This window comes from Nansenia antarctica, assembly GCF_963989245.1.
Source record: "Nansenia antarctica genome assembly, chromosome: 6".
Classification (NCBI taxonomy): domain Eukaryota; kingdom Metazoa; phylum Chordata; class Actinopteri; order Argentiniformes; family Microstomatidae; genus Nansenia; species Nansenia antarctica.
Genome location: NC_137676.1, coordinates 69279839 through 69297473, shown reverse-complemented (window position 1 = coordinate 69297473; position 17635 = coordinate 69279839). Strand labels below are relative to the sequence as shown.

General features: G+C 49.2%; 1 protein-coding gene across 1 annotated transcript; it reads left to right on the top strand.

Moving 5' to 3' along the window:
• Window positions 1-965: 965 nt before the first annotated feature.
• LOC308160888 (cGMP-specific 3',5'-cyclic phosphodiesterase-like) lies at window positions 966-16771 on the top strand (the record flags this gene model as incomplete). The annotated part of the gene is made up of 19 exons (XM_080534821.1): window positions 966-1225; window positions 1336-1990; window positions 2698-2787; window positions 3516-3596; window positions 4084-4173; window positions 4586-4717; window positions 6526-6608; window positions 7155-7303; window positions 8886-9058; window positions 10201-10251; window positions 10676-10822; window positions 11194-11322; window positions 11720-11814; window positions 12716-12803; window positions 13284-13407; window positions 14504-14581; window positions 15134-15138; window positions 16249-16332; window positions 16643-16771. The coding sequence occupies 19 exons, from the start codon at window positions 966-968 to the stop codon at window positions 16769-16771; spliced, it is 2643 nt and encodes an 880-aa protein (XP_080390947.1).
• Window positions 16772-17635: the final 864 nt, after the last annotated feature.

The following is a 17635-nucleotide window of genomic DNA, read 5'->3' as shown; positions in this document are numbered from 1 at the left end:
GTTTACAAGCCATATATCACTTACCAGTAGCCTACAGCAGATGAGACAGTGAATCCAATTCACAAATTATAAGTATTCAGTGATCCTAAAACTGTTGTTTGTTATATCAAGTTGTGTATTATGAAAGAAAAACGGAAACCAGATTTTCTTGACAAAACAACGTTCACTTTCATTTAAAAGGCTTCATGGTTTGCTGGTTGTTGCTGTGCAGACCAGTCGCCACATGTTGTTGTGAATGTTTGAGACAAAGCTTCTAGTTGTTTTGCTTTGGAGTAACGTTTATAGAACGGTGAGCTACTCTTTATGATGTCATGATGTCATCATGTACTTCTCTACAGACTCTTCAACAACCGCATCATGGACAGAACTCCCTTCCTGACAGACCAGCGCTTTGAGATCTGGTGAACCAATCGGCTTCAGAAATAATGATGTTCTGGTCAGCACTTAGTATATTATTAGTTATGGTGCTACTACTTCCAATGTCTGAACGTTGAATATTTCTCTTGTTTTACCCAAATGTCTGTAGCTACCTTGCATTGGACGCCAGAGTTCAGTGGCTGTAATCCGTTCCTTGAATGTACAAAATAAATCAGTGTGTTTTGCCGGCTAATGGGATTAAGCTACCTTCAGCAACACATGCCACCTGCGCGTTCACATTCGTCTCTCTCTCTGCCTCGGTCTCGTCGGTGTTTATATATATATAGCCTATATATATATAATTTATTTTTTAAAGGGAAATAACAACCGCCGCCAAACTGAGTTTAGGAGAGTTGTTTTCGCGTTACCTGAGAGACGGTATGCCCCCCTGCCTCCATTCCCAAGTGCTGGAGTTAATGTCAGCGGATGGAGGAGCGACTCCCAGTGCGACTCCCCCCTGCTGCTCTGGGAGAGAGCCCTATACGCCCGGGGAGGGAGGGGGGAGAGAGCTCTCTACGCCCGGGGAGGGAGGGGGGAGAGAGCTCTCTATGCCCGGGGAGCGAGCGGGGAGAGAGCTCTCTACGGCCGGGGAGGGAGGGGGGAGAGAGCTCTCTACGGCCGGGGAGGGAGCGGGGGAAGAGGGTTCCGTGGTGATGAGCGCCGGGTGGATCTTTTCGCCTCTGTGGAGTCGCCGCGCTCGGACGCGCCGCTGGGAGCTTGGAGACGGCGTGGAGAGCCAGAGGGTGGAGGCGTGGTTGGACCGCCACTCGGACTTCGCCCGGTCCTACTTTTTACGCAGAGCATCAAAGTAAGACATTTGATTTATTTTTCATTTATTTGTTTTGTTAATTTGTCTGGGTGTGGACAACTGCGTAAATAACGGTGTAAATAACTGCGCTCCTTCCACTGTGATTGTAGGGAGGTGGAGAACGGCTGTTGTGTAGAGAAGGTCTCGCCTCCACAGACCTCCAGAGCAGGAGGGGGGAGGCCCGAGGGTGGGCCAAGGAGCCCCAGAGACGACCCCCACCCCGGCGCTCTCCGGCTGGGTCACCGCAAGAAGAAGAAACCCTCCCCCCGGGGCAGCCCTTCCTGGCGAGAGCCCTGCTGCTCGGCTCAGGGGCCGGCCCGTCGGTCCTCCCCCAGGTCCTCCGTGTCCCCCCTCTCCCCCCCCCCTCCACCCCCCTCCCCCCGCCCGGCGAGGCTGGACGGGCCCTGTGGGCGAGGTGAGGCCTGCGCCTGGATGATGAGGCTCCTGGGCAGCACAGGCAGCAGCAGGATGGGCCCCGTGGCGGAGCTCTGCCAGGAGGCCCTGCAGCACGCTGGGGAGGCTGTGGGGGCCGAATGCTGCTCGCTCTCCCTGGTCGGACGGACGGACCGTGACAGGGGGGTGGGGGGGAGGGGGAGGGGGAAAGGGAGGGGGAGCCTGGAGGGCGTCGTGGCGCTGACCGAGCTCGGAGGCGGAGGTGGAGGCGGCGGTGGCGTGAGGGGAGCGGCCCACCTGGAGCTGGTGAAGGGCATTATGGGATATGTGGTGGCCACGGGGGTTCCGCTGAACATCAGAGACACCTCTGAGGTAATGTGTACCGCATTTTGGTGTCGCCTCCTCTGACCTCTTCCCAGTTCCCAGGGATCGGGGATTGTGTGTGTGGGGGGGGGGGGGTTGCTGTGGGTTACCAGGGCGGGGGTCAGGGATAGGGGGGGGGGGGGTGCTGGGGGTCAGCAGGGAGGGGGTCGGGGGTCGGGGGTGTCCTATTGGTTGATCTGATGGGGATGGTCAGAGTTTGGAGGATGCATCTGATCTGTGTGTGTGTGTGTGTGTCTGTCTGTCTGTCTGTGTGTGTGTGTGTGTCTGTGTGTGTCCTTTGTGACCAGTGGTCATTAAAGTAGCTCATAGAGCTGAGGAAACCCCACTCCCTCCCTCCCTCCCTCCCTCCCTCCCCCCCTCCCTCCCTCCATCCCTCCCCCGCCCACCTGGGCGATCAGAGATCAGTGTAACTCCCTTGGCACAGCCAGAGAGAAGACCGTGACATAACCTGTGTGTGTGCGTGTGCGTGTGTGTGCGCGTGCGTGTGCGTGTGCGTGCGTGTCCCCTTTTCCCTTTGAGTACAACCCCGTTCATGTGTGAAACATTGAAAATGTGTTTGAAAGGAGGCAGTTGGAGGTAGAAATCGGAGGAACGGAACACGTGTTTGATACCCTCCCCTCGTTCCACGGAGGCCCGTCCTCCGATGTCTACCGCCCGCGGCCTCCCCTGACCTCACCTCCCTGCTCCTCCTGCAGGATCCCAGGTTCAGTGCTGACATGGACCAACCACCTGGTTACAGCCTCAGGAGTGTCCTCAGTGTGCCCATCAAAGACTACAGAGACCAGGTGACTAGTTTGATCACAACACATCAACTATGTCATATATATATATATATGTATATATGCAAAATATAATATCTCAGGTGTGTCAAGGATGATCATTGGAAAGTTTTAGTGCTCTCTTCTCTCTCTCTCTCTCTCTCTCTCTCTCTCTCTCTCTCTCTCTCTCTATCTCTCTCTCTATCTCTCTCCCTCCCTCTCTCTTTCTTTCTCTTGTTCCATCTCTTGCTCTATCTCTCGCTCTCCCTCCCTCTCTCTCTTACTCTTGTTCTATCTCTCTCTTGTTCTGTCCCTTCTTCTCTCTCTCTTTCCCTCTTTCCCTCCCTCACTCACTTGCTCTCTCTTGTTCTACCTCTCTCTCTCTCCCTCCCTCTCTCTCTTACTCTTGTTCTATCTCTCTCTTGTTCTGTCCCTTCTTCTCTCTCTCTCTTTCTCTCTTTCCCTCCCTCACTCACTTGCTCTCTCTTGTTCTACCTCTCTCTCTCTCCCTCCCTCTCTCTCTTACTCTTGTTCTATCTCTCTTGTTCTGTCCCTTCTCTCTCTATCTCTCTCTCTCTGCCTCTCTCTCTCTCTCTCCCTCTCTCTCTTACTCTTGTTCTATCTCTCTCTTGTTCTATCCCTTCTTCTCTCTCTCTTTCTCCCTGCCTCCCTCCCTCTCTCTCTTTCTCTCTCTCTTGTTCTATCCCTCTCTTTCCCTTGTCCCCCCCCCCTCCCTCTCTCTCTCTCGGGGTCAGGTTGTAGGAGCGGCCTTGGTGATCAACAAGAGCAGCCATGCAGACGGTCATTGCTGTGAGTTCACTGACCTGGATGAGAAGGTGAGGAATGATCAGATCTGACATCATCAACCCATTGAAGTTGAAATGTAAAACGGTTGGATTTAGGGTTAGGGTTAAAGGTCAGGGTGGTTAATGTTAAGTGTTAAAGGTTAGGGTTAAAAGTTAGGGTTAAGGGTTAAAGGTTGGGTAAGGTTAGTGTTAAGGGTTAAAGGTTGGGTAAGGTTAGAATTAGGGTTAGGATGAAGTTAATGGTTACGGTTAAGGTTAGGTTCGCCCAAAGTGATCCCACATCCTGATGAACGGTGACTGGCAACTTAGATTAATAAACGTCCGAAGATGCTTCCAAGACAGCGTCTACATACTGACTAACATCCAACTGAAGCACGTCATTAAAAGTTTAAAGAAACCGACGTCCCAACCTTAACCAACCTATGCTGCGAAGGGCAGGGAGGGAGGGAGGGAGGGAGGGAGTGAGTCTCGCCAGCCATTGGCTGTGGGTGAGTGATTCTTATCTCTGATTGGCCAGGTCCTGTCCACTCACATGGGTCTTCTGGGGCTGGCCTTGGACAACGCTCAGCTGTACGAGACCTCCACGCAGGAGGCCAAGCGCAGCAAGGTAACCTAACAGGGAGCCAATCAGGGAGCTCCAATCCCCTGTGTGTGTCTCCTGTGTGTGTGTGTGTGTGTGTGTACGTGTACGTGTGTGTACGTGTGTCTGTGTGTGTTTATGTGTGTGTGTGTGTGTACGTGTGTCTGTGTGTGTCTGTCTGTGTGTGTGTGTGTGTCTGTGTGTGTGTGTGTGTGTGTGTGTGTGTGTGTGTGTGTGTGTGTGAGAGAGCTCTCCTGTGTGTGTGTGTGTGTGTGTGTGTGAGATCTCCTGTGTGTGTGTGTGTGTGTGTGTGTGTGTGTGCGCGTGTGTGTGTGTGTGTGAGATCTCCTGTGTGTGTGTGTGTGTGTTTGTGTGTGTGTGAGCTCTCCTGTGTGTGTGTGTGTGTGTGTGTGTGTGAGCTCTCCTGTGTGTGTGACAGGTTCTGTTGGACCTGGCCCAGCTGTTGTCAGAGGAGCACTGGTCCCTGGAGGTTCTGCTGAGGAAGATGGCCGCCTCCCTCCTGCCCGTCGTGCAGGCTCAGTTCTGCACGATCTTCATCGCCAAGGATGAGGTAATGACGCTTCTGACATCATATCCTGTCTGACACCATATCCTGTCTGACACTATATCCTGGTCGGTATTCCATCAACGTCACTAAAGGAAAATTGTGTAGTGTATAGTAAGGCTAAAAGTACTGTATGAATGGAAATGGTCAATTAATCAATTAATCAATTAATTAATTAATTAATTACCGTATTTTCCGCACTATAAGGCGCACCGGATTATAAGGCGCACCTTCAATGAATGGCCTATTTTAGAAATGTTTTCATATACAGGGCGCACCGGATTATAAGGCGCACCGGATTATAAGGCGCATAGAATAGATACTGCAGTCAAACGTTTGACTGGGGTTGCGTTACGCCCAAGCTCCACCTACTGCGTTGCGTCACCTCTCCATCGGTGTTGTGTCAACTTCCCGTTGTCCAAGCTCCACCTGAGCGTTGTCACCATCAACGTTCTACCTGCTCCACTGTCAAAAATATATATTTTTCCACCTCAAGTATCAGCCGTTCGTCATCCATTTTTGCAACAAGCGTCAAGGACCTGCGGTGATTCACAGCTGACTCGCGTGAATAGCAATTCGCAATAGCTGCAACCACGAGATATAGAGTAGTTAGCTACAAGCATTTTCAATCTGCTATTATCTCTATTAGTGGATTAACCGCTGTGGTGATTTAACAGCTGATAAAAATACATCAAGTAGACTACAAACAGAGCAAAACAACACCAGAAAACAACCAATAGGCTATACAATTATAACCAACAACCAATATGTGACAGCTCCTGGTGAAATGTGCAACGTACTTTTTCAGTTTTTACACATGCTTAAACTACAGATTGTAAGCTTTCAAATGATGTGTCATACATTCAAATCAGAGAAAGATTGAACACGACAGGCGTATTTGAATGTTGGTTCATCTCAAACACTGAATGGGAGAAAAGTGACTCTGACCAAACCACAACAAACGCTGCTAGCGGCTAACAGCTAACAAAACACATCGCTACGAAGGTCTAAACTGTATTTTAATAACATGACAACATACTGGGAGAACATCGACATGCTAAAAACACATAACTACACATAACTAGATGAACACACAGTTCTTGCTTTTGAACACGAGCTAAAACGAAAGTATGTTTACAAATCAACCCTCCCTTACCGGTAGCCTCCGGCAAACGAGAATAATGAATCCAATACACAAATGATAAGTGTTTAGTGATCGTTAAACTGTTGTTTATTATATCGAGTGGGTACTTTAAAACTTCAAGTTGAAAGCACCAAGAATCTCACTTTGTTCCCTCGGAAACTCTGTTTAGTCTTCTTTACTTGGGGTCTTGTGGTGTGGGACTGTGAGTAAGCACAACACCGGTGTTTACTGATTACCGTAATGCTGCAAGCGGTGCGGCTTTGTAGTTTACCAGTCGTACTGAAACATTTTATTATTATTAAATTGTTTTTATTGGTCACGTAATTTTTACATTTTGATCCATATATAAGGCGCTCCGGATTATAAGGCGCACTGTCGTTTTTTTTTTGTTTTTTTGACTTTTAAGTGCGCCTTATAGTGCGGAAAATACGGTAATAGTGAGGGAATTCATTAATACTGTATATGACCAGCTAACACAAGTCTTTTGTACAAAACCAGAAATGAAATCTGTTGCCATATTTCAGTTTCACTGCCTTACCATAATGGATTTAACGCGTTTAATGCAAATTGTCAAGACTCCAGTAGATCTCTGTATTTTCTCTTTTTATTCAACAAATGAAAATTGTATTTTGACCGATTTTTTTGTTTGTTTGTTTGTTTGTGGTTTCAGGATGTTGACGTGATCTCCCGGGTAGTCCACGTTGAGTGTGAGGAGCTTGGGTCATCGTTCCAGATCTCGAAAAGGTTCTACATGTGTGTGTGTGTGTGTGTGTGTGTGTGTGTTCTAGTATTGTTTTCCTTCACATCACATCACCTAGGCTGTGTTCCTCCACTCCTTCAGAACTAATCTTTAAACATCTATTTGGACAGGCCGGCAGCCAACTTTAGCCTTCTTATTGTTCCTGTTTATGTTCTGTTTATGTTGTCCCCTTTTTGTTTTTAATCATTGATGTTTTAAATTGCACTTTTTCATATTTTTTTAGGGTTAGGGTTAGGGAAAGTGTTTTGAAAAGTAATACCTTCGCTGGGAGGGCTATTTATCGGATTTGTTCTCGATCCACTGGGTCACGCATTGGCCGTGAGTTGACTGCTCTGTGTACAGTCTTAGAAAATAAAATGTCTTAGAAAAGAACCCAAACAATTAGTTCTAAGGCTGCGTTCGTAAATCCGCTCTGGAAATCTGGATCAGCACTCATAGAATGCCTACGGTCCAACCCCAAGTGTGCGCTGGCTCCGGCGCTCTCAGAGCTAATCTTACGAACGCACCCAGAGAGTGACCCTAATGTTGTGCTTCCTCAGGGACTGTGACATCACAGAGGTGGACCCGGCGTACGCCCTGCGTGTGCTGCGCTCCACGGAGACGCTCAACGTGTCCGACGGCTCCCAGGACCCCGCCAGGGGTCTGATCTGCTGCCCGATCAGAAACACCAAGACGGACAACGTCGTGGGTGCGTCACTCTCTGCCCCCACACTGCATATTTTGGGTACACTGTTCTGTCACAGGGTATCCGCGGTGTCTTGAAAAGTATTCAAAGTTGATCAATCAATTTTGGGAAAATCAAGACCCTTAATAAGTATTAAAAAGTCTTATCACGATTTTATGAGGTCTTGAATTGTGTAGGTATTTTTCTGAATTAGACTCTGTCCAAAGAGTTTCCTAAAGAGTGTCCTAAAAACTTTTTGTAAAAGTTCGTGAATTTATTCATTTTATTAAAAAACAAAAGATGAACCGGAAATTCTGTTGTATGATAGTGGTCTAGTCTATTGCAAACTGAAACTGTTAAGTTAAAGGTGTCACTGATGTAAACGGTTACAGCTCGAAGTGGCGGTGAGGTCTGGAAAAATATTGACAAGGTCTTTAAAAAGTCTTAGAAAGGTATTGAAATTAACCTCAAGATTATATACCCTCTGTCGCCTGCTGAGTGGTGTTTCTCAGTTACGTAACAAGCTTTGGTAATCGAGCTGATCCCTCCCCGCGGCCCCCTGCTTTAGCGATCAGGCTCAAAGGTGTCTGGGTTTCCTTGACATGGCCCCGGCCTGCTAAGCAGCTCATTACAGGGAAACCAGGAAGTCTGCCAATTGTCCCGGTCACTTAAGAGCATCAGACAACCTCTCCCTTGACCCGTCTAAGCCCTGAGTATTTAGGGCATTAAAAAAAAATGTCCAACCACCACTTTGATTTATCTAGGGTTCGGGTTAGGGTCATTACAAATGTGTGATATCTTTTAGGTACTTTATATATATATATATATATATATATATATATACAGTATATATATGTATATATATATATATATATATATATATATATATATATAGAGAGAGAGAGAGAGAGAGAGAGAGAGAGAGAGAGAGAGAGAGAGAGAGAGAGAGAGAGAGAGAGAGAGAGAGAGAGAGAGAGAGAGAGAGAGAGAGAGAGAGAGAGAGAGATGGTTTTACATGGTACTGGAATCTACGTGCATTATGGTGTGTTTGGTATTATTCCTAGGGTATTATTATTTAGGGCATTTGTTGGAGAGACCCAGACCTGGAAGACACGCAGATCTATAACTCGCTGCTCTCCATCCTGATAAACAGATAACATAGACATCAGGGAATAACGCCTGGTTGGGTGTCGTTGGGATGACCATCGTCGTTTTAACCGTGTTTTGAAGCGATGCAGTGTTTGTTTACAACGCCATTGTTACAGCGGGGTAGAACAAGCTTATATTTGGGGTTCTGATGGGGTTAAGACTGTTACACTAAGCTCATGAGCCTTTTATTCAGCTATATTCTTCAGGGACCAATGGCTATATCCAGTCTCGTTCATTTAAAAGTCCAAACATGGGTGTGCTAATCTCAGATTGCCCCCTGTAAGTGTAGTTCACCCCCTCCCTCCTGACGAAGTAGACGAGATCAGGGATGAGCAACCGTAGAAATAGAGTGAGAAGAACGGACATTCAAATCAACATTCCATGGTGGGTGTACACGGCGGCCATCTTGTGGTGTACCGTTTGGGAGTTCACTTTCCGTTGGTTGTCGTTTGTGTAGCCGTCTGCCAGCTGAAGAACAAGCTGGTCAGAGACCCTGGTGGGGAGGCCTTCAACCAGTACGACGAGCGCCTCCTGGAGGATTTTGCGGTGTACTGCGGCCTGGCTCTCCAGTACGCCAAGACTATACGCACCACAGAGAAACACAGAGCCAGCTTGGACGTCACACAGGAGGTGAGTGGACTGGCTGGCTGACTGGCTGGCTGGCTGGCTGACTGGCTGTGGTGGGTGGCTGGCTGGTTGACTGACTGGCTGGCTGGCTGACTGGCTGGGTGGCTGACTGGCTGTGGTGGGTGGCTGGCTGGTTGACTGACTGGCTAGGTGGCTGACTGTGGTGGGTGGCTGTGGCTGGCTGGCTGGCTGGCTGGTTGACTGGCTGGTTGACTGGCTGGCTGATTGGCTGGGTGGCTGGCTGACTGGCTGGCTGACTGACTGGCTGGCTGATTGGCTGGGTGGCTGGCTGACTGGCTGGCTGACTGACTGGGTGGCTGGTTGATTGGCTGGCTGGCTGGCTGGTTGGCTGGCTGGCTGACTGGCTGGCTGACTGACTGACTGGCTGGGTGGCTGGCTGACTGGCTGGGAGGGTGGGTGGCTGGTTGACTGACTGGCTGGGTGGCTGGTTGACTGACTGGCTGGCTGGCTGGTTGACTGACTGGCTGGCTGGTTGACTGACTGGCTGGGTGGCTGGGTGTGGCTGGCTGACTGACTGGCTGGCTGACTGACTGACTGACTGACTGGCTGGCTGGCTGACTGACTGACTGGCTGGGTGGCTGGCTGACTGGCGGGCTGGCTGGCTGACTGACTGACTGACTGGCTGGGTGGCTGGCTGGCTGGCTGACTGACTGACTGACTGACTGTGTGGCTGGCTGACTGGCTGGCTGAGTGACTGACTGACTGACTGACCAACCAACAGACCGACCGACCAATTAACAAACTGACTGGCTGACTGACTAACTGACTGACTGACTGACTGACTGACTGACTGACTGACTGACCCTGCGTCAGTTGACTCACGCAGAGATACTAACAACTTATGTCGTCCTCACTCAATAACTTTGGATTGAAGCGCCACATTCATATATCAGTGGAATATGTGATTATATTGTAGATATAGTAGGGTCAGTTTGTGACATTGCAATGTATACAGTATGACTTGAAAGTTATAAATCCACAAGGTCGTCAATAGCTACAGTATGTTTATGCAGGTGTAGGTGTTTGTCCTGTGACGTATACTTTTGATTGTGTGTGTGTGTGTGTGTGTGTGTGTGTGTGTGTGTGTGTGTGTGTGTGTGTGCTCGGCCCTCCTCTCCCCCCAGGTCCTGTCCTATCAAATCACAGCGGCAGAAGAGGAAATCCAAACATTGCAGGTGACCATGAATCTTTCCAGACGGAAACCTCCCCATCCTCCTCTCTGCTCCTCTCTCTCTCCATCCCTCTCTCCTCTCTCCATCCCTCTCTCCTTCTCTCTCCATCCCTCTCTCTGTCTGTCTGTCTGTTTGTTTGCTTACCTGGGTATAGGATTCTGAATACCTGTTGCTTGTGTGTCAGCTGTTACCATTTCTTATCAAGCTGGTTTGGTTTGCGTTCAGTGTGTGTGTATGTGTGTGTGTATGTGTGTGTGTGTCTGTGTTGATGTCTGTGTGGTGTCTGTGTGTGTGTGTGTGTGTGTGTGTGTGTGTCTGTGTATGTGTGTGTGTGTGTGTGTGTGTGTGTGTCTGTGTGTGTCTGTGTGCGCGCGCACGCGCGTGTGTGTGTGTGTGTTTGAATCCCATGTCTCCCCTTCTCCCTCAGGAAGCGCCCATCCCCTCTGCCCAATCACTGCACATTCTGGAGTTCAGTTTCACAGATTTCGGCCTATCAGACACAGCCACGGCCCAGGCCACCGTGCGCATGTTCCTGGACCTCAACCTGGTGCAGGACTTCAACATGGACTACAAGGTACCTGACACACACACACACACACACACACACACACACATGCTTCCTCTGTCTGTCTGTCTGTCTGTCTGTCATGTCTTTCTCTACTTTCTTTCATAATGTGGCTAATTCTCATTCCATCTACCTACCTACCTCTCCTCTCCTCTCCTCTCTCTCATCCCTCTCTCTCCACACCCCTCCTCTCCTCTCTCTCATCCCTCTCTCCCCCCCTCCTCTACCCTTCCCCTCTCCTTTCCCCTCTTTTTCTCTCCACCTCCCCTCCTCCACCCCCCCCCTCCCCCCCCTTCTCTCATCCCTGTCTCTCCCCCCCCCCTCCTCTCATCCCTCTCTCTCCGCCCCCCTGCCCCCCCCCCCTCCCCCCTCCCCTCCAGAGTCTGTGCCAGTGGGTGCTGAGTGTAAGGCGTGGCTACAGGACAGACGTGCCCTATCACAACTGGAGCCACGGCCTCAGCACAGCCCAGTGCATGTTCGCCATGCTCATGGCCTCCCCACGGCTACAGGTCAGAGGTCACAGGGGTGCGCGGGGGGGGGGGGGGGGGGGGGTTATCCAGAAGGGCAGGGGGGGCCGTAGACCATGTAGAAATAGGATAGAGTAGAGTAGCAGCTTGCGTCATGTCGGTGGCGGGAATCTCATCTCCCATCTCATCTCATCTCATCTCATCTCCCCCCCACTCTGTCACTCTCTTTGTGTTTACTGTGCATATAATTCTTTCTCTCTCTCTCTCTCTCTCTCTCTCTCTCTCTCTCTCTCTCTCTCTCTCTCTCTTCCCCTTCTGCCCCTCCTCCTCTCTCTCTGTCTCTCACTCGGCCCCCTCCTCTCTCTCCCCCCTCTGCTCCCCCTCCTCTCTCTCTCCCCCCTCCACCCCCCCCCCCCCCCCTCCTCTCTCTCTCTCTCAGTCCACCTTCTCTCGTCTGGAGATCCTGGCACTGATGATAGCGACTCTGAACCACGACCTGGACCACAGAGGACTCAGCAACTCTTACATAGAGAGGTACCAGTGTCTTACATAGAGAGATACCAGTGTCTTACATAGAGAGATACCAGTGTCTTACATATAGAGATACCAGTGTCTTACATAGAGAGATACCAGTGTCTTACATAGAGAGGTACCAGTGTCTTACATAGAGAGGTACCAGTGTCTTACATAGAGAGGTACCAGTGTCTTACATAGAGAGGTACCAGTGTCTTACATAGAGAGATACCAGTGTCTTACATAGAGAGGTACCAGTGTCTTACATAGAGAGGTACCAGTGTCTTACATAGAGAGGTACCAGTGTCTTACATAGAGAGGTACCAGTGTCTTACATAGAGAGGTACCAGTGTCTTACATAGAGAGGTACCAGTGTCTTACATAGAGAGGTACCAGTGTCTTACATAGAGAGATACCAGTGTCTTACATAGAGAGATACCAGTGTCTTACATAGAGAGATACCAGTGTCTTACATAGAGAGGTACCAGTGTCTTACATAGAGAGATACCAGTGTCTTACATAGAGAGGTACCAGTGTCTTACATAGAGAGATACCAGTGTCTTACATAGAGAGGTACCAGTGTCTTACATAGAGAGATACCAGTGTCTTACATAGAGAGATACCAGTGTCTTACATAGAGAGATACCAGTGTCTTACATAGAGAGGTACCAGTGTCTTACATAGAGAGATACCAGTGTCTTCATCTCTTATGTATGTACGTACCGTTTAAAAGAAATGTAAAAGCCGACATTCCCCCTGTGCATTCCCCTGTACTGAGAAGCGACTTATTTTATTAACTTGTGCGCTTCACACCTCCTTCTCTCCCTCCTCCCCTCCCTCCCTCCCTCCCTCCCTCCCCCCCTCCTCCCCTCCCTCCCTCCTCCCCTCCCTCCCTCCCTCCCTCCCTCCCTCCTTCTCTCAGGAGTCAGCATCCATTGGGCCAGCTGTATGGGACCTCCTCCTTGGAGCACCACCACTATGCCTTGTGCCTCTTCATCCTCAACAACCCGGTTAGACCTCCATCCATCATCCATCCATCATCCATCCATCATCCATCCATCCATCCATCTTTTTATCCTTTCATTCACTGATTCATTTGTTCGTTCATTCACTCATTCACTCACTCTCTTTCTCTCTCTCTCTCTCTTTCTCTCTCTCTCTCTCTTTCTCTCTCTCTCTTTCTCTCTCTCTCTCTGCCGTTCTTTGTCTCCTTGTATTTATTCGCCCAACGGTTAATTCACATGTATTTACTATCTTCTCTCTCCCTCCCTCCCTCCCTCCCCCGCCTCTCCTCCTTCCATCCCTCCCCCCTCCTTCCAACCTCCTCCTCTCCCTCCCCCCCCTCCCTCTCTCTCTCCCTCACTCCATCCCTCCCACCATCCCTCCCCTTCCCTCCCTCCCTCCCTCCCTCCCCCACCTCCCTCCCCCTCCCTCCCTCACCTCTCCTCCCCCCCCTTCCCTCCCTCCCTCCCTCCCCCTCCCTCCCTCAGGGCAGTCAGATTCTCAGTGGTCTGTCTGAGGAGGAGTACAGGGCGGTGCAGCAGATGATTGAGGGGGCCATCCTGGCCACAGACCTGTCTGTCTATGTGGAGTACGTGTCTCTGTGTCTGTGGAGTACGTGTCTCTGTGTCTGTCTATGTGGAGTACGTGTCTCTGTCTGTCTATGTGGAGTACGTGTCTCTGTCTGTCTATGTGGAGTAAGTGTCTCTGTGTGTCTATGTGGAGTACGTGTCTCTGTGTGTCTATGTGGAGTAAGTGTCTCTGTGTCTGTCTATGTGGAGTAAGTGTCTCTGTGTGTCTATGTGGAGTACGTGTCTCTGTGTGTCTATGTGGAGTACGTGTCTCTGTCTATGTGGAGTACGTGTCTCTGTCTATGTGGAGTACGTGTCTCTGTCTATGTGGAGTACGTGTCTCTGTGTGTGTGTGTGTGTGTGTGTCTCTGCCATAGCCCCCTGGGTGTGTGTGTGTGTGTGTGTCTGCCATAGCCCCCTGGGTGTGTGTGTGTGTGTCTGCCATAGCCCCCTGGGTGTGTGTGTGTGTGTGTGTCTGCCATAGCCCCCTGTGTGTGTGTGTGTGTGTGTGTGTGTGTGTCTCTGCCATAGCCCCCTGGGCTTGGGTGTGGGTGTGTGTGTGTGTGTGTCTCTGCCATGGCCCCCTGGGTGTGTGTGTGTGTGTGTGTGTGTCTCTGCCATAGCCCCCTGGGTGTGTGTGTGTGTGTGTGTGTGTGTGTCTCTGCCATAAACCCCTGGGTGTGGGTGGGTGTGTGTGTGTCTCTGCCATAGCCCCCTGGGTGTGTGTGTGTGTGTGTGTGTGTGTGTGTCTGTTTTCATATGCGTGTGTGAGTGTGTGTGTGTCTGTCTGTGTTCATATGTGTGTGCGTGCATGTGTGTGTAAGTATGCGTGTGTGTGTCTGTCTGTTTTCATGTGTGTGTCTGTCTGTTTTCATGTGTGTGTGTGTGTGTGTCTGTCTGTTTTCGTGTGTGTGTGTGTGTGTGTAAGTATGCGTGTGTGTGTCTGTCTGTTTTCATGTGTGTGTGTCTATTTTCGTGTGTGTGTACGTGTATGTGTGTGAGTGTGTGTGTGTGTGTGTGTGTGTGTGTGTGTGTGTGTGTGTGTGTAAATATGCGTGTGTGTGTCTGTCTGTTTTCGCGCGCGCGTGTGTGTGTGTGTGTGTATCTTGTCTGATCCCTGATGTCCCCTGCTGTTTCAGGAAGAGAGAAGAGTTCTTTGCCCTGGCAGACAAAGGGTGTGTGTGTTGGGAGGAAGAGAGGCACAGAGATCTTCTCAGGTGAGTAGGTACCAATGTAAACTCAGTGTGTGTGCGGAACTCTTAACGCGTTCATTTATTTCGCGCAAAATGAGTCATATTACCAAGATATATATAGAACTACAGCTGTTAGATGGAAGTCAGGATACTATTACATTACAGAACCTCCATTAGTGAACGCAAATCAGGATGACTGAGTTGTCTAAGGTGATGAGTTCAGGTTGTAGTTACCTTTGGAGGTCTAGGTTCAAATACCGCTTCTGACAACCATTTTTTCCCCCTCAGTAATATGAAATACGGTGGACCCACTGCTCCCATGTTACTAGATATGAAATACGGTGGACATACACGGTAGTATTAGTTCAGTGGACCACTGACCAACGACGAGTGTTGGGTCGTTCACCAACGAGCTGGATCTTTGAACTTGATTGTTTTACTCTGTTTAGTGAACGTTGTGAACCGAGTCGCGAATCTGAAGAGCCGCTCGTTTTGTGTGTTTTTGCTTGTTTGAAAATTAACACAATAAATTCTGTCATTGAATCTCCATAACCTCATCCCCTGACTCCCCCATAGAGGAGGTGCGTTACTTAGAACGCACGTGTCAATAGTGTCATGCTTTTTGAAGGACAAATTATAATTTTTCTTTGTGCATGCATACATGTGTGTGTGTGTTTGTGTGTGTGTGTGTGTGTGTGTGTGTGTGTGTGTGTGTGTGTGAGCGTGCGTGTGTGTGTGAGACTGTTTTCATGAGGTCAAAATGCATTGATAGTATTTATGTCCTTTAGATATTGTACATTTATGTGGACATAAATAAAGCATTTAAAATGTGTGTGTGTGCGTGTGTGTGTGTGTGTGTGTTTGTGCGTGCATACATGTGTGTGTGTCCCACAGGTCAATGCTGATGACAGCCAGTGACATCAGTGCAATCACAAAGCCCTGGCCTGTGCAGAGGAGGGTAAGACACACCCACACCCACACACACACACACTTCACACACACACACACACACACACTTGACCCTTAAACCACCTCTACTCCCTTTCGACAGATCGCAGAACTTGTCGCCACAGAGTTTTTTGCACAAGGTGACAGAGAGAGGGAAGAGTTCCATATCAAACCTGTGGTGAGATCTGCTAACCGAGGAAAGCTCTTTCTCTCCCTCTCGCTCCATGCATTTCACCATGGTGCTCTGCTGGTGTACCCCCCAGCCCAAGTAACTTAGAACTATCTGTCAATCAATCAATCTGTATTTATAGCACATCGAATGCAACTCCAAGTGCTGAACATTAAAAAAAACATAGTAAATAAAATGCAACACAATAAAACAAGAAACATGAGATAAGAAGTAGATAAAATACAACACAAAAAAACCAGGAAATAAAACAAAGACATAGGAGTAAAAGTGCCAGTTGAGTTATACACTCGGTAAAAGCCTGGCTAATAAAGTGTTTTGACCTTAAAGATATCCACACTCTCTGCCACCCTCAAGTCCTCCGGCAAGCCGTTAGTAGTCTGTAGTTAGTAGTCTGTAGTTAGTAGTCTGTAGTTAGTAGTCTGTAGTTCGTAGTCTGTAGTTAGTAGTCTGTAGGTAGTAGTCTTTAGTTATTAGTCTGTAGTTAGTAGTCTGTAGTTAGTAGTCGTAGTCTGGGGCCCTAGTGGCTGAAGGCTAAACGTTCTTGTCTGTCCAGAACGAGATGAACAGAGAGAAGAGCCGCCGTCTGCCGCACATGCAGGTGTCGTACATCGACGGGATCTGCCACCCGCTCTACCAGGTTGGTGTTAGAAAAGCTCTTTTTGTCCTCTCTCCAGCTTGTGTGTGTGTGTGTGTGTGTGTGTGTGTGTGTGTGTGTGTCTGTTATAACACCTATTTCTACCCCCCCCCCTTTCTCCCTCCCCTCTCACTTTCTCTGTCTCTCTCACCCCTCTCTCTCTGTCTCTCTCTCCCTCCCTCCCTCCTCTCTCTCCCTCCCTCCCTCCTCTCTCTCTCTCCCTCCTCTCTCTCTCCCTCCTCTCTCTGCCTCCTCCCTCCCCTCCTCTCCCTGACTCCTCCCTCCCTTCTCCTCCTCCCCCCCCCTCTCTCAGACTCTCTCAGGGCTGTTTGACTCTTGCTCTCCACTGCTGGACGGCTGCAGGCAGAACCGGGAGACCTGGCAGGGCCTCGCTGAACAGAGGGAAGTAGAGGAGGAAGAAGAGGAAGAGGAGGAGGATTAGAGAGATGAAGGGAAGAGCGGGAGAACTAAATAACTGTCAATGTCCATGTATGTATGGCTGATGAATGGGCAGAGGAGGTAGGGGGGAGACAACCTGGGAAAGAAGGGAAGTGGAGATGGGAGGGAGGGAGGGAGGAAGGGAGGCGAGAGAGGGAGGGAGGGAGGGGGAGGGAGAGAGAGAGAGAGAGAGAGAGGTGACCCATCTCTCCCTCCTCATCAGCCATGTATAAGTCATGATTTAAAGCTAGGAGGCTAAGACGGCAACAATAGCTTCATCTGGTTTTAAACTGTGTAAACACAAAAACAAACAAACAAAAGGTTTCCGTTTGCTTTGCGAAACCGTATTGTTGTTACCATAGGGATGAATTAGCATTAAGTTCTTATCGAGGACAATAAAGCAGTTATTCCAATTAGTTATTCCAATATTTTATTGGACAGGGCCTATTGCATTTATTGTTGAGGGAGAAAGCACATCTGCCTAGAAAGCAGAGGAAGCTCATTTACATGACGTTTGAGCTGAAATCATACTCTTATTTGATCCTTATGTATGGCAGTATATTACATAAATTAAATGTGTATTATTATTATATCGTGAGCTTAGAATTATAAGGTTCTATCTCCGTTAAGGGTAGTTCAGAGATATTGAGCGTCAAAGTTTGTACATTCCGTAATTACTAACTAAAACAGCTGTGTACATACATCTACTGATGCCTCTGGACACATCTTCAGTGATGTTCCTGGAATCATCGGGCGTTTCGGGTCTTTCAACATCATACACCCTCCTCCAGGTGACCCAGCCGGGGCTGATCAGACCCCAGCTTGTGTCCAGATGGCTAACTAGCTACCATGACTCCATGGCTCTCCT